We start from the raw sequence: 16537 nt of genomic DNA, 5'->3' as shown, positions 1-16537 counted from the left end.
CCTACACACTATGGCAATGAATCAAAAATTATAAAACACATAAAAAAGCCAAAACAAACAATCAACTTCCAAGAGCTATAGAAATAAACAGAACCAGACTCAAAAGATCACATTTTCCAAATGCTGTAAATTCCAGGGAATTTAAAATAAGTATAATTGATATGTTAAAGGCTCCTGTAGAAAAGGCAGGCAATATGGATGAACAGATAAGGAATTTTTGTGAAATTAAAATCAGTGAACTTAAAAACAGGTCAAAAAAAGGGCGGCAGGATGGCTCAGTTGGTTAGAGCGTGAGCTCTGAACAGGGTTGCCGGTTTCATTCCCACATGGGCCAGTGAAACTGCGCCCTCTACAACTAGATAGAAGACAACGAGCTGCCGCAGAGCTGCTGGAGGGGCGGCCAGATAGCTCAGTTGGTTAAAGCGGGAGCTCTTAACAATAAGGTTGCTGGTTCAATTCCCGCATGCGATGATGGGCTGCGCCCCCTGCAACTAAGCTTGAAAAGGACGACTGGACTTGGAGCTGAGCTGTGCCCTCCACAACTAGCTTGAAGGACAACGACTTGGAGCTGATGGGCCCTGGAGAAACACACGGTTCCCCAATATTCCTCAATTAAAAAAAAAAAATCCCACATTAAAAAACAAAAACAAACAAACAAAAAAACCAGGTCAATAAAAATTACCCAAATGAAACACAGAGAAAAATTAATGAAGCATATAGAAGAGAACATCCAAGAACTATGGACAATATTACTTTGTCTAACACATGTATAATTAGAATCCCAGAAATAGAAAGAAAATACGGCAAAAGAAATATTTAAATAATAGCTAAGAATTTTGCAAAAATTATGAAAGACTCCAAGTAGCTCAAAGAACATGCCAAACACACACACACACACCCTACACACATAATCAAACTTCTAAAAACCAAAGAAAATCTCAAAAGCACTGGGGAATGAGGAATGGTAGAAGTAAGAAGTGGTAGAAGTATTACAAACAGAAAACACACACACACACACACACACACACACACACACGAATTACAGTAGACTTCTCAAAAGAAAATATGAGAGCAAGAGAAAATTAAGTACCATTTCTTTTTAAGTGCTGAAAGAAAAACCAAAAAAAACTACCAAACCAAAATTCTATAGACAGTGACAATACCTATCAAAAATGCAGATAGTAGCTGCCAGCTGCTGGGGGCAGGGAATGACTAATAATGGGTATGGAGTTTTTTCTTGGGGGGGGGTGTGATTATAATGTTCTGAAGTTAGATAGTGATGATGGTTGCTAAACATTTTGAATAACCTAAAAACGCACATATATTTTAAAAGGGTACATTTTATGGTATGTGAATTATATCTCAATAAATAAAATCGTTATTATTAAAAAAATGAAGTAGATTTTTTGTTTTTAAATCGCTATGGCTGTCTGTCTGTCTGTCTATCTATCTTAAGGGGGCGCAGCTCCCAGATGCCCATATGGGGATCTAACCGGCAACCTTGGTGTTATCAGCACCACGCTTTAACCAACTGAGCTAACCGGCCGCCCCAAGAACTAGATTTTTGACAAACAAAAATGGAATCCATTATGATAAAAACAAACTGGCACTTTAAGAAAACTGACCAGGGAGCTGGGGGGGGGGGGGGCGGGGTCTATGGATGGAGGGGAGCTTCCTGTTACTCTGTAGTCCAGACTTCCTGCGACGGTAGGGTGGTATATATAAGGGCCATTTTTGGAGGGCTCTCTCTCAGCACTGGGGCAGCCAGCCAGAGGTGCGTGTTCTCACAATGCTGTGGTGGTTTTGTTTTTTTCCTTTTCCCACATAAACCCTCTTTCTGGCAGACTATCTAAAAGGCTATTTTGTCCAATCAACAAGTACCAGCAGACCTGCACTACATAAAATATTAAAAGGAAGTTCTTTAGGCAGAAGGAATATGATGCCAGATAGAAATAAACCTGAATCTACACAATGAAGTTAAGATCCATGAAAATGGCTAAAATGCAGGTAAATGTAAAATTTCTTAGTTTTTATCCCTCTAAAATACAATTGACTGTCGAAAGCAAAATGGCAGCAATATATTGTGAGTTTAAAGCATATTAAAAAGTAAAATGTATGACAATATACCAAAAGATGGGAGGAACTGGGAATACAGTGTTGTCAGGTCCTTACACTACACAAGCAGTATATTATTTGAAAGTAGACTGTTATTAATTTAAAATGTATATTATAGAGCAGCTAGTAAATACTTTTTTTAAAAAGAGAAAATAATAAGCCAATGGTAGAGATAAAATGAAATCATAAAAACATCCAACCCAAAAGCAGTCAGAAAATACAGGAGAAAAGGAAAAAAGAGCTGATAAAACAAACAGAAAACTAGCAAAATAATGAATTTTTAACCCTATTATATAAATAACTACATTAAACGTTAAGTGTTCTGAACACAAATTAAAAGAGTGATTGTCAAATTGGATAAAAAAAAAAAAAGACACAACAATTTGCAGTCTACAAAATTCCCTCCTCTGGGAATTCGTCTATGATGCCCCAGTCCGTCCTCTGTGCTCCCATAACCTCACAAACATGCCTTCCATGGGCATTCATCACTGGTCTGTGATTGCTGATTTATTTGTGTCTTAGCTGTAAAGCTTCAAGGATACAAATCATTTCTTTGAAAAATATGAAAATTTCCAAGAGCCTAGCATGATATATGTTATATGCTTAATAAATGTCTTTTGAATAGACATAAATTTTTATAGATAAGAGACTAATTGTATAGAATTGAGGAATATGCTATCCTAGTCCACACAAGTGCCTAATAATCTCACAAGAAGACTGCCAGAGGAAAATTCTCTTTTTAGATATACAATTCTAGTTTAAAGATGGAGAAGAGTAAAGGAATGGAAATGTTATGTAGTGGTTCCCTCAAAAAACAGCCCCAGGAGTTCTGACTTACTGTTAATTTTAAATGGAAAAAATCACAGAAGAGAATCTAGGAAGGTGACAGCCTGAATACACAGCCTCGCCCCCATCCCTAGAATAACAAAATAGCCAGGACAAACATGCTGGCTCCTCTAAGGCAAGAGCAAGGTCCACCAGTGTGAAGAAGGTCTGGGGCAAGGATCCTGCATTTAGCAGCTGCCTGAAGAGAGTAGAAAGAAGCCTGGGGATTCTCTCAGAGGAGCAATACCTGTCTATTTGCTATGCAGGGTCCTTAGAGGGGCTCATCTCTGCAGTTGGGAGAGAAGCGGCTGTAGAGAGAGAGGTTTCCTTCCCTATCCTTGAAAGATGGGTAACATTTGGCTAATGCATCGACTGGATACAAAACCAGAAATAGCTCTACCATCTTATAGCCTGGTAGCTTGCCACTATTGGAAGACCATAAATATAGTAAGGTATATTGAGGCATGCACTGCCTCAAGATGGCAAAGAAAAATTCTAGCCTATGTAGAGGGATTTGGTAAATGGAAGAGAAGAGGCTGAGTTGAAGTAAAGAAGAGCTAACGGGAGAAAGAAAAATAACAAAAAAAGTAATGAAAGAGTTCAATGAATAGATGTGGGATAACTGGGTAGATACTAGGAAAAAGAAAGTTAAACCCCTACTTTCTTCCTTAAAACAAAACCCAGATGGATCAATGATTTGGCAATCCTAGTACATTTCTCTTGTCCATTTATTGACAATCATTCAATACTTTTCCCCCATCCTCACTCTCAGCTGATGACTTTGCTTCCTATTTCACTGGCAAAACAGAAGCATTCAGAAGAGAGCTTCCCTTGCTTCCTATCAATGCACCTCCCACGTACCATATATGTTGCCTTTCCTCCACTTTCTAATGGTCTATGCTTTTTGCTAGGTCAACTTCTCCACTGGTGCACTAGATCCCATTTCCTCTCACATATGCAAGCACATCCCTCCAGTGACTTACACTTTCTCCCTGGTCTCTACTGGATTATTTCCAACAGCTTACAAAAATGCTGTTATTTCCAATTGTTTGTTGTTAGTATATAGAAATATTGTTGATTTGTGTATACTGACCTGAGAATAAAGTTTTCTAAAGTTCTTGCATTGTCCAAGAAGATGTGAAAGTATTATTTATACTAGACTTAGAAAAGAAGTATGAGACGTGTATACTGAAAACTATAAAATACTGTTGAAAAGAAATTAAAGACCTAAATAAATGGAAAGACATTCTGTGTTCATGGATTAAAAGATTTAATATTATAAAGATGGCAAAATGGGCACAAGCCCAAATTGTTCTACAGATTCAATGCAATTTCTATCAAAATTCCAATTGTCCTTTTTGCAGGAAAAAAATAAGCTGATCCTAAAATTTATATGGAACTTCAAGGAAACCTGAATAACCAAAACAATCTTGAAAAAGAAGAACAACGTTGGAGGACTCAAAATTCCCCATTTAAAAACTTACTACAAAGCTACAGTGTGATATTGCATAACAATGGACATAAATCAATGGATAGAATCTAGATTCCAGAGATAAACCTATATATCTACGGTCAACTGATTTTTGACAGCGTACCAAGGCTATGCAGTGGAGACAGAACAGTCTTCTCAACAAATGGTACTGGGATGACTGGATAACCACATGCAAAAGAATAAAGTTGGACTTTAATCGCAAACCATATACAAAGATTAATTCAAAATATAGCCAAGATCTAAATGTAAAGCTAAAACTGAAAAACCTTTAGGAGAAAACAGAGGGGTAAATCTTCATGACCTTGAGTTTGACAATGGATTCTTAAATACGATAACCACAGGCACAATGAAGGAAAAAACAGATACACTGGACTTCATCAAAATTTAAAACTTTTATGCTTTAAAGGACACTGTCAAGACAGTAAAAGACAATTCAAAGAATGAGAGAAAATATTTGCAAATCATAAAGCTGGAAAGGGTGTAGTAGCCAGATTATATAAAAAAGGCTTACAACTCAACAACAAAAAGACAAACAATTTAAAAAACTTGAATAGGTATTTCTCCAAAGATAACATAAATGGCCAAGAGGCACATGAAAAGATCGTCAAATGTCATTAGTCATTAGGAAAATGCAAATCAAAACCAAAATGAATACTACTTCATCTCCACTAGGATGGTTATAATTAAAACAAAAAATAATAAGTGTTAACAAGGATGTGGAAAAACCAGAACCCTCATACACTGTGGGTAGGAATGTAACCCGAAATAACTGAAGGACTCAAACAGATACTTGTATGACAATGTCCATAGCAGCATTATTCATAATAGCCAAAAAGTAGAAACACCCACATGTCCATCAACTGATGAATGGAGAAACAAAATGTGGTATTATTCATATGATAAAATTCCTTTTTATTGCCAATATTATTTGGCAATAAAAAGGAATGAAGTACTGATATTGCTACATGTATAAACTTTGAAAACATCATGCTAAGAGGCTAGATGCATAAAAGGACACATATTGTATGATTCCATTTATATGAAATGTCCAGAAGAGGCAAATCTGTAGACAGAGAAAGTAGATTAACGGTTGCCAGGGGCTAGAGGAAAGGAGAGATAGAGAGGGACTGCTCAATGGGCACAGGGTTTCTTTGGGGGTTGATGAAAATGTTCTGGAATTAGATAGTAGTGATGCTTGCAAAATATTGTGAGTATACTAAGAACCCTGAATTACACACTTTAAAATGGTTATAATGGTGCATTTTATGTGAATTTTTACCTCAAGAAAAGATATTAATCTGAATACAAACAAGAGTGGTAACCTGGAATTAAACGGGAAAAAGAGATACTATAGACCATTCTTTGAAATGGTATTTCTTCCTCTCTGAAAATTTAATCTCCACCTAAGCCAGTATCCTCCTCTTATGATAGAAATGCTCCTGAGTATAGGAAAACCCTTAAGGGGGAAAAAAGTAATCAATAACTATTTGAAAGCTAAATATCCTGACAAAGCATCACAGTGATTGCCTCCAGACAAACCAATAATCTTTTACCCCAAAACAACATGAAGAGACAGAATATTACTGACCAACCACATTTAGGATTAACCATTAGGGACAAAAAGATTTCATACTGTAAACCAATGTTAAAACACTGAGTTAGGGAGTCATAGGATTGGATTTAAACAGTCTAATTCTAGGTCTTTCCCTAATACTTAATGATCACTTTCGTACACTGCTTTCTTATTATAAAATAGTACAAATTTCTATTTCTTGACCATGCCACTCAGAAGCAAGGGCTTTAATAATGGTTGTATGATGAATGAAAGGTTATTAGGTGAAGTTAAAATAAGAGTCTTGGAGAACAGGACAATTTTTACATTTTCTCTCTTGTGTCTCAGTCTCTTCATCTGAAAAATGAGAAGAACAGTATTTTCTTCACAGGTTATTAGAAGTACTAAATAAATTAATACAATTAAGTTCCTAGAAAGAGTATCTGGCTCACAGTGAGTGCTTAATATTTAACTATTATAATTAACAATTTTTATAGATTTAATAACCTTTTCCTCTACCAAATCATTTGTGTGTTACTAGATTGGCTAGAGAGGGAATTTTCTGAGGGTAAGGCAAACACTCTTAACTATGAGAAGTCCCCAAAATGAGATGACATCATCTGAAGAACAAACAATTCTCAATTTTAACAAAGCAAACTGTGGTGAGAATGCAAATGCTTTAGCAGTGTCAGAGTAATAAATCTACTTAAAAAGAAAACATGATGATGGCATGTCTGATTTATTTTCAAACTCCTTAAAATATTACGTGAACAGACTAAGTTTATCGTGTGTCTTAAAATGGAAGTTCTATGAGGGAAATGTTAAACACAGAGTTACCATATGACCTAGCAAATACACTCCTAGGCACAAACCCAAGAGAAATTGAAACCCATATCTATGCCAGAACATGTACATGAATGTCCATAGCAACATTATTCGTAACAGCCAAAAAGGAGAAATAACCCACATGTCCACCAAATGGTGAATGAATAAGCAAAATGTTGTATATACACACAATGGATTATTCAGCCATAAAATGGAATGAAGTACTGATACATGCTACAACATAGATGAACCTTGAAAATATTCTGCTGAGTAAAAGAAGCCAGATACAAAAGATCACATATTATATGATCCCATATATGTGAAACATCCAAAATAAGTAAATCTACAGAGATAGAAAGTAGATTTATTAGTGGTTGCCAGGGCTGGGAGGAGTAGGGACTAGAAAGTGACTGTTAATGGATACGCGATTTCTTTTTGGGATGATGAAAATGTTCTGGAATTAGACAGTGGCACAACTTTAAATATACTAAAAATTCACTGACTTGCATACTTTGAAAGATGAATTATATCTCAATAAAGCTAAAAAAAAAACTGTTAGGAAAAGAAAAAAATGTCCTTCTTGAATTCGTTTCTCTGTACCTTTCTAAATATATATTGTGAGTGCTGATGATGATACCTTTTCTGTTTTGATTTGGGGGAAGTAGATGAAGTATGGCTGCCTCTCGCTTGTTCCCTGACATCGCTGCCACTCGTAGAATCCATCTGCTAAAACAACACAGCGTCTTCCCTTTCCCAGAGGCATCTGAGGGAAAATGTGAGCAAGATATGGTCTTAGTGATAGAATCATGTTTCATGGACTTGAGTTAAAATCTTAGGTCTACCAATGTGTGACCTTAGAGCAGTTATTTAATTCTATGTACCTCACTTTTCATCTGTATAGTCACCATTCACACAGATGTTGAAAAGATTCAATAATGTACATAACAGCAATAGCTCTCTAACAAATAGGCACTTGTGGTAGCCAGTCTCCAAAGTTGGCTCCCCAGTAAGCCATGCATCCCAGTATTCACACCCCATGTAGTCCCCTCCACACTGATTTTGGGCTGGGCCAACAGAATGCTGCAGAGTTATGCTGTATGACTTCCAAGGATAGGTCACAAAGCCTTGCAGCTTCAGCCCTGCTATCTTGGATCATGAGCTTTGGGTAAGCCAGATGCCATGTAAGAAGACTAATTACCCTGACAACCCCCAGCTAAGCATGTGGAAAGGCTTGTAGTTGTTCTACTCATCCCAGCTGGGGTGTAAGACATGTTGGTGAAGAAGCCATCTTAGACATCCAGCCCCACCTGTCATTTGATTATAACTACACAAGAACCTCCAAGTGAAAACTGTCCAGTTGAGCCCAGTCAACCCACAGAATATAGGAAATAATATAGTTTTGTTTTAAACCACTAAGTTTCGGCATGATTTGTTACACAGTAATAAATAAAACAGCACTCAACATTAACAACTGGGAACACGTTTTGGGACCTTAAGGAAGTTTCCAAGGAAGGAGAGGTTTATGTCATTTCTCAGGTACTATTAGCTCTGTTAGAAAAAAAGTACAGGATATGTGCCTTTTCCCTAGGTAAGCTACTTACCTTGAAGGACCGTTTCTCCATTATGGTATCACTACGACAGTTGGTGGTGTTGAACTGCAGTTTGGAAGGATCACTTTCTTTGAACCAAGATGGGACCAAGCCCCATCGCATGGGAGCAATGATACGCTCAGATGAGTCTGCACCCTGCCATGGAGAAAGGTTAAGATCCAATGAGGGGATAATAATGAAATTTAAAAAACCAAATTTAGCATATGCATTACATTACTATTAATATTGAAATACAAATAATAGAGAAAAGATTATTAAAAAGATTCCATGTGAAAACAATTTTAGTGATTTATGATATAACTTGTATTCTTTAGCAATCATATTTATCAGAATGTAAGACATTCTGCTTGGGTAGGTTAAGGGATTCAAAGAGGTTTCATTCCTGTAAACTTCTAATTAGTGCCCACTGTGGGAGACATAGTTCTAGGCCCTGCACTTCATGTGGTCTCAAGCTCTCAAGAAGCACATGTTACAGGGGCCGGCCCGGTGGCTTAGGCGGTTAGAGCTCCATGCTCCTAACTCCGAAGGCTGCCGGTTCGATTCCCACATGGGCGAGTGGGCTCTCAACCACAAGGTTGCCAGTTCAATTCCTTAAGTCCCACAAGGGATGGTGGGCTCTGCCCCCTGCAACTAAAATTGAACACGGCACCTTGAACTGAGCTGCCGCTGAGCTCTCAGATGGCTCAGTTGGTTGGAGCGCATCCTCTCAACCACAAGGTTGCCGGTTCGACTCCCACAAGGGATGGTGGGCTGTGCCTCCTGCAACTAGCGATGGCAACTGGACCTGGAGCTGAGCTGCGCCCTCCACAACTAAGACTGAAAGGACAACAACTTGAAGCTGAAAGGCACCCTCCACAAGTAAGATTGAAAGGACAACAATTTGACTTGGAAAAAAGTCCTGGAAGTACACACTGTCCCCCAATAAAGTCCTGTACCCCTTCCCCAATTAAAAAAAAAATGAAGTAACCTATTAAAAAAAAAAAAAGAAGCACATGTTACAGACAACCATAATACAATAAGGTATGTGCTGTGATTAAGGGACATGGTGCTATGGGGGCATGTGGAGGAATGCTCAGCCTCAAAAGGCTTGCACTAGAATATGTGAGGCCACACAAACATAAAAATATTAAGTAATAATATAAAATATTATAGGCTGTGGGCCATGACATACAATGAGTGTCAAAGCAGTTCTGTGGAGTGATCTGTGAAGGATAGAATGGAGAAGTATCAGATCCTCAGAAGAGGCAACAGGGGACGGGGTAGGGTGGGTTCATTCTTGAATTGGATCCCACAAGCTGTATAGAATTCAGACAGAGAAGAGATGGGAGGAAAGATCAGGTACGAAATTAGATGAGCAAAGAGGCCATGTCAAGAATGTGTAGGAAGTGGTTTTGTGCACAAAAGCAATTGTGAGGAAGCTATTTTTAGGAGGGTTTGCTCATAAGGTTGGTTTTTGGTTAGCATCTGGGAACTTGGACTTTGAGTATTCCCAACTTTACATTACTGATAAGCACGGTTTATTGTGACTAGTTTGTGCAAAAGATGAGATTTATGCTGAACACCTGCTTTCCTTGTGAGAGTCTGGAATTTTGGTACTTGCTAAGCAGAGTGCTTACATGACCAGCCCCCAAACCTTGGTCCTGAGGTTTCTAATGGGCTTCCCTGAGCAAACACTGCATGTTACTACATTTTCCATTGATGGAGAAGGGACATGCTTAGTGTACCTCTTCACAGGAAGGAGAGAACAAAAAGAAACCTGTGCATGGATTTTTCTAGATTTCTACTTGTGTCTTTTTCCCTTACTGATTCTATTGTGTATACTTTCACTGTAATAAACCTTAGTCACTATATGCCTTATATGTTGAGTCCTTCTAATGAATTTTCAAACGTGGGGGTAGTCTTGGGTCCCCCAACACATGGTTAAACTTTTTTTGGGTAATTAGCCCTTGAGAATTTGATGAAATCTCCATATTAAAATGCACATATACACTATTTTGCATGGCATAGTATACTATAGGTTGGAATAAACCAGTATTAGAGTGCATTTTGGGTGCTACTACAATGTTTCAGAGGTTTGGTGACAGTAGAGACTAAAATACATCCAAAAGATAGAAAAAAAAAAAGAAACCGTGGTGGTGTAAATGGAAAAAGAAAACAGGGATGATTAAGTTTTCAGGCCTAGAAGAATGAAATAATGATGGTACTATTGAACAAACAAGAAAAAAAAAGAGGAGGGGTTTGGTTTGGGGAGAGATCACATGTTGAATTTCCGATAATAGTGGCAAGTCTATGGCATTTTGAAAGAAATGGTCGCAAAATCTCTACCATTCCTCCCATTGAGAGCTGGGGATCTATGTTCCATTTCCCTTGAATATGGATGGGTTGTGACATGCACAATGTGGCACAAGTGACACTATGATTTCTAAGGCTAGGTCAGAAAAGGGTTTTCAGCTTCCTCCTTGTTTGCTGAGACACTGCTTTTGGAGCTCTGAGCCGCCATGTAAGAAATCCAAGACTGCCATGCTGTGAAATCTAAGACTGCCATGCTGTGAAATCTAAGACTGCCATGCTGTGAAAAAGCTCAGGTTGCATAGGGAGGTCACATGTAGGTATTGTGGTCAACAGACCAGTATAAGAGCCAACATCAATTGCCAGATAAGTAACTGAAGATGCCTCTAGATCAGATGTTGGCAAACTTTTCCATAAAAGGCCAGATACTAAAAACTTTGCAGGCCATAAAGTCTCTGTTACAACTCTGTTGTTATAGGAACAAAGCATCCATAGACAATAGGTAAATAAATGGATATTGCTGTATTCCATAAAATTTCATTTAAAGAAATGGTCAGGGGGGCCCTAGTTTTCTGATTCCTGCTCTAGATGATTCTAGCCCCAGATGCCAAGTCTTTTCAACTGAGGCCCCAGACTTCAGGGAAACGATAAATCATATCTACAATACCTTGTCCTAATTCTTCCTCACAGGTGAATTTAATAAAGATTGTTTTAAGTCACTAGAATAAAATCCAAGTAGAGCTGTTTACTATGTCAAAAAAGCATGTGAAATTAAAGCTTAGGAGAGAGATAGCATGGTAGCAGGATGGATCACCAAACTTTTTTTGTAACAGGTCAGATAGTAAATATTTTTGGCTTTGTGAGTCCATATAGTCTCTGTTGTAATGACTCAAAACTGAACTCTGCCACTATTGGTAGTGTGAAAGCAGCCAAAGAACAATAAATGAGTATGGCTGTGCTCTAATAAAACTTTATTTACAAAAACAGGCAGTGGGCCAGATTTGGTCTGAGGACTACAGTTTGCCAATCTCTGGTACGAAGGAAAGAATAAGGCCTTTGCAAGAAGATCCTGGTTCAAAAATCCCTTCTCTGCTACTTATGAAGTCTGACTAGTCTCAACTTCCTAGACCCTCAACCTTCTTTTCTGTCAAAATAGAGTGAACAATACCTACCTTGTAGAATCATTAAAATATGTGGAATGGAATAGGCACACAAATTGTAGTTTAATATTTTATAAGGTTAGAATTAAAAATGGTAAAATTTTCTATATAAAGGTGATTGTTAAAGCCATTAGGATAAAGTTTCTTAGGGAGTAAATCAAGCATAGGATTTAACCTGGGGGTACACAAAGAAAAAAGGAGAAACGAGGAAGTAGAGTCTAATAAAAAGTATCTAGGGAGAAAAAAAATAGAATAAGAAGTCAAGAAAGGATGGAATGCCAAGAAACATGTCATCAGTAGTAGTGTTTCAGAAGGGCTTCCCTTTTGCTTAAAGCTAATCCCTCCACAGTGCTCTTGAAAGATCCTATCCTGTTTCTTTAAAAATCTTGCTTATATTAGTTAATCCCCTTTCTATAAACACACACAGACACACACACACACACACACACACACACACACACACACACACACACACAGAGTCCATTCTCACTATTCACGGCAGTTAGATTCTACAAAGTTGCTGTGAACATTGAATACTGAACTGCTGCTCTTAGGGGAAATACTGGATTAGTTTCCTATGAGCCTATGGTGACAATATTTTCATCAATTGATTAATACATCACCTTGTTTAATGTGTATTTCTGTTTAAAGACACTTTATTTCATATATATTGCTGATTCATTAATATTGAATTCACAACCAACAGCACAGTAACTCATGCCTGAATGAAGCTTACCTAACACATGTATTTCTCTGTAAAGCATATTACAGTCTTCTTACATTTAGGAATATTAGCCAGAACTTTAGCACTATGCTTGGGAACAATTTTAAACAGAGAAAATAACAAAAAAGCACAGCAATGCAAAAAATATAGCATTAAATAGACTGCAAAAAGGATATTTGTTTATTGTATAAAAGCTGAAACAAGAAGGTAGAACTTCATTGTTTTGTTTGTTTTTAAGAGCTTTGTCTTATTCAATCTCAGCTGGGAATGTGTACATCAGATGACTCAAATTTTCACCACGGTATTGACCATGAATGACTGTGAAAGCAACATGGGTATTATTTCGGAGGTTACAAATAAATTTTAGCAAGTAGGCAAATTTGCAAACATGGAATCTATGAATGAGGACTAACTGTATGTGTGTTTGCATGCGTATATGTATGTATTTTTACCCAGCCTTGGTATATTGTATGCCAAGAGGAAAAAAAATAAAACCAATTAATAAGCGTTCAGGATAACTAAGAGAAAGACAATCCTGGAAGAAATGGTAGGGTAGAGGACCTAAACCCAAGTGTTAACGTCATCAGGGATAGGAGGAAGAAGAAAGAAGTTTGAAAACACAGAGCTTTTGTAAATCCTCTCTTCCAGAATCAAATGTGCCGTCCAAGTGGAAGGGTCCCTGCCCAAAGCATAAATGAGAATTAGAAAGATAACATTACATAATGGCCAACTAAATGATCTCTCATCAGAAATTTGCAAGACAACAATACTCTTAAACCTGAGGTTCTTTTTTTTTTTAATTTACAGTTCATTTATTTTCTAGTTTTTTTATTTTAATTTAATTTAATTAATTTATTTATTTTAAGTAGGACACAGTTCACAGTGGCCCATGCAGGGATCAAATGAGCAACCTTGGTGTTATCAGCACTACACTCTAACCAACTGAGGTAACTGGCCACCCCTAAATCTGAGGTTCTTAACATGGGGCAATTTTGAAACCCACCCACACCACCACCACCATCACCTGGAATCTAGTGGGTATATTTGGCACTATCAGAAGACGTTTTTGGTTATGACCTAGGCAATGCTACTGGCATCTAGTGGATAGAGGCTAGTGATCCTGCTAATCATGTTACAATGCACAGGACAGCTTCCCACAACAAAGAATTATCCCACACAAAATGTCAAATGCTGAGGTTGAGAAATCCTACTCTTACAAATTCCAGTGATCACCTTTAACTTGAATGTGTTCACTGGACATCTATAAATCAAACCCAAACATGAGGCTGTCCTCTACTGGGTATGATAAAAAGTGGCTTGTGAAGCCAAAATACTGAAAATACTGTTCAATATTAGTCATCACTTCCTCTATTTTTTTGGACTTGCGACCTGAACAGCTGGGTAGGGTATATACATGAAAGGAAATAATCTGCAAATTAGTGGTTTCAAATGCAAATGTTGCAATCTATACGTATGTGCTAGCCGTTGATGATATATATGGATTAACGAGCTGCTGAAATGGTTCTAATTTTGCTTTACAATTTACAGGTTTGAGAAACATGAAGCCTCAAATATTTATCAAAATTAGGAAATACTAGCAATCTTAACAAAATTTATTAGCAATGTGGAGTCAAATCACCACATCAATCAGCGAATTCATACCACTAACAGAAAAGGAGGGCTATGCTCGCTAGGCACTCTACCTTCCCTATTTCAGTTCCAGGCAGTGTCCACTAGGGTGGGAACAGTGGTCTAAACCTCAGACTGATTGCATAACCTAGGACAAGGCATAATCTTTCTACAATTCTGTCTTTACATCTGTTAAACAAATTTTCTTCCAGCTAACATTCATTCTATAATTCTAAAGCAGTGGTACAGAGAGCTGAGGCTAAAAAAGAATAAGTCTCATACACTTAATCCTTCTCTCTTTTCACTTCAAATTATACCATCTTTAAAACATGTTTTATTGTTTCCTTTCCCAATCAAGCTTCCCCATGACATTCATTTTATTTTTATTATCCTCTTCATTAAAAAAAAGTATTCTTGTTTCAATAGGGAAGTATACATCCATTAAAAATGGTTTAAGAATACTACTCTATGTAAATGGCTCCATTCAATCAAAAAGATCAATATTATTTGGTATGCTTATTTCAAAATAATGTGACCCCTGTAATGTAGAAATGAATCTTTTCTGACTATCATATTATCACAAGGGTTCTGAAGAACATGTAGCAGGGGTATAATCAGATTTATAAAGTGATATAAGCATTATGGATCAAATAAAATAAAAATCCAGCATGGAAACAATCATGATTTTAAAAAAAAGTATCAAGAGCATTTAAAATTAAAAAAAAAAAAAAAAAAAAAGACATGGAGAAACTATTAACTATTAATGCATCTGGAATGAAGCATTTTTATCACACCACATGTTTTTAATGAAAATAAAGCAAAGAACCAAAACATGATTATAAATTATTGATCATTCTAGAAATACAATGGGTAAATACTATAAACACAACGAATGCAATTAAACTTCAGATAACAAATACATCTGTTTATAGCTTCAGTAAAAGATAAACATGAAGACTGAAAACACAAGCAGGAAGAAGAGAAACTTCAATGTTCAAGAAACATCAGAGGTTTTAGATTAGCTAGTCTTAATCCTGCCCTATGCCTAGAGATTCTGATTCAGCTGGATTGGTAAGGGGCATGGAAATCTTTTTTTTTTTTTTTTCCCCCAAAGATACTCAAATGACCCTGATGATCAGTGAGGTTTGAAAGATGCTGTCTTAAAAAATGTATTCAAATACAAGGCTCATGTAACTTTGACATGCATTAAGGGTAGTATGCCTTGTATAGAGAACACTTCAATAAGGAGCCTGAAGAATACCAAATTATCTTTGAAGACTGGAAGATACCAATACAACGCCTTTCAGTGAGGCCCAGAGTGGTTCTCAGTTGGGGGTCAAATAAAGGCTGGTTTTTAATGTCATCTCAGAGGCTGAGCATACACCAAACCTAATACAGTTGACCCTTGAACAACACAGGTTTGAACTGCACAGGTCCACTTATGAGGATTTTTGTCAATAAATATAGTAAACGTACTACTTGCCTTACGATTTTTCTTAATATTTCCTTTTCTCTAGCTTACTGCATTGTAAGAATATGGTTTACAATACACAGAACATACAAAATATGTGTTAACTAAAAAAAAAAAAAAAAAAAAAATATGTGTTAACTTACAGTTTATGTTATCGGTTTAAGGCTTCTGGTCAACACTATTAGTAAAGTTTTTGGAGACTCAGAAGTTATATGTAGATTTTTGGGTTTTTGATTGCACAGGGGTTGGCGCCTCCAAACCCTGCATTGTTCATGGGTTAACTACAGAAGTAGATGACCATCACAATGCTGGGCCAGAAGCTAATACACAAAGTGATTACCTTCTCAAAGTGTAGTCGAGATAGAAGCACTGGGCTGTTTGATTGAGGGCTCTTGTTGTACGAGGGGCAATACTTGTCAGCGTCTCTCCACTCTGGGAGCCTTTGTTGGCCCTGCCGATCCTGATAGGCACAAGCTCTTGTGAGAACATCTCTAGGTAAGTGACAGGATGTTCGTCCACACATCTTCAACGCTGCCTCTTACAACCTTTAGATCACAAAACGTTAGGTTTGTATTTCTCAAATGTTAGGTTTTATTCCTTTATTCACAGCATTGTCTCAAGATTCCCACAGGATTCTACTTCCCACCACCAACTGTGGTTCTATGTAACTGTGTTTCCCTGAAAATAAGACCTAGCCGGACAATCAGTTCTAATGCGTCTTTTGGAGCAAAAATTAATATAAGACCCAGTATTATATTAATTATACAAGACCCAGTATTATATTTTATATACATTTTATTGTAAGTAAAATAAGACCGGATCTTATATTAATTTTTGCTCCAAAA

At 37.1% G+C, this 16537-nt stretch overlaps 1 protein-coding gene across 7 annotated transcripts in view; it reads right to left on the bottom strand.

The window, feature by feature from the left end:
- HMCES (5-hydroxymethylcytosine binding, ES cell specific) overlaps positions 1 to 16537 on the bottom strand; it is a 33778-nt gene that overhangs the window by 16369 nt on the left and 872 nt on the right. For 5 of the 7 annotated variants that reach the window (XM_074340490.2, XM_019717199.3, XM_019717196.3 and 2 more), the window contains exons 2-4: positions 16033 to 16237; positions 8411 to 8554; positions 7447 to 7572 (exon numbers count right to left, since the gene is read on the bottom strand). In XM_074340490.2, coding sequence (XP_074196591.2) covers positions 7447 to 7572; positions 8411 to 8554; positions 16033 to 16215 — 453 coding nt within the window. In that variant the 5' untranslated portion in view covers positions 16216 to 16237. The remainder of the gene's footprint in view (positions 1 to 7446; positions 7573 to 8410; positions 8555 to 16032; positions 16238 to 16537) is intronic. The other 2 variants (XM_019717201.3, XM_074340492.2) reach the window with 1 other exon arrangement.

This window comes from Rhinolophus sinicus, chromosome 4, assembly GCF_057876585.1.
Source record: "Rhinolophus sinicus isolate RSI-liver-muscle chromosome 4, RSI-T2T, whole genome shotgun sequence".
In the NCBI taxonomy this organism is placed as follows: domain Eukaryota; kingdom Metazoa; phylum Chordata; class Mammalia; order Chiroptera; family Rhinolophidae; genus Rhinolophus; species Rhinolophus sinicus.
The sequence above is the reverse complement of the archived record's forward strand: the minus strand, read 5'-3'. Positions and strand labels throughout refer to the sequence as shown.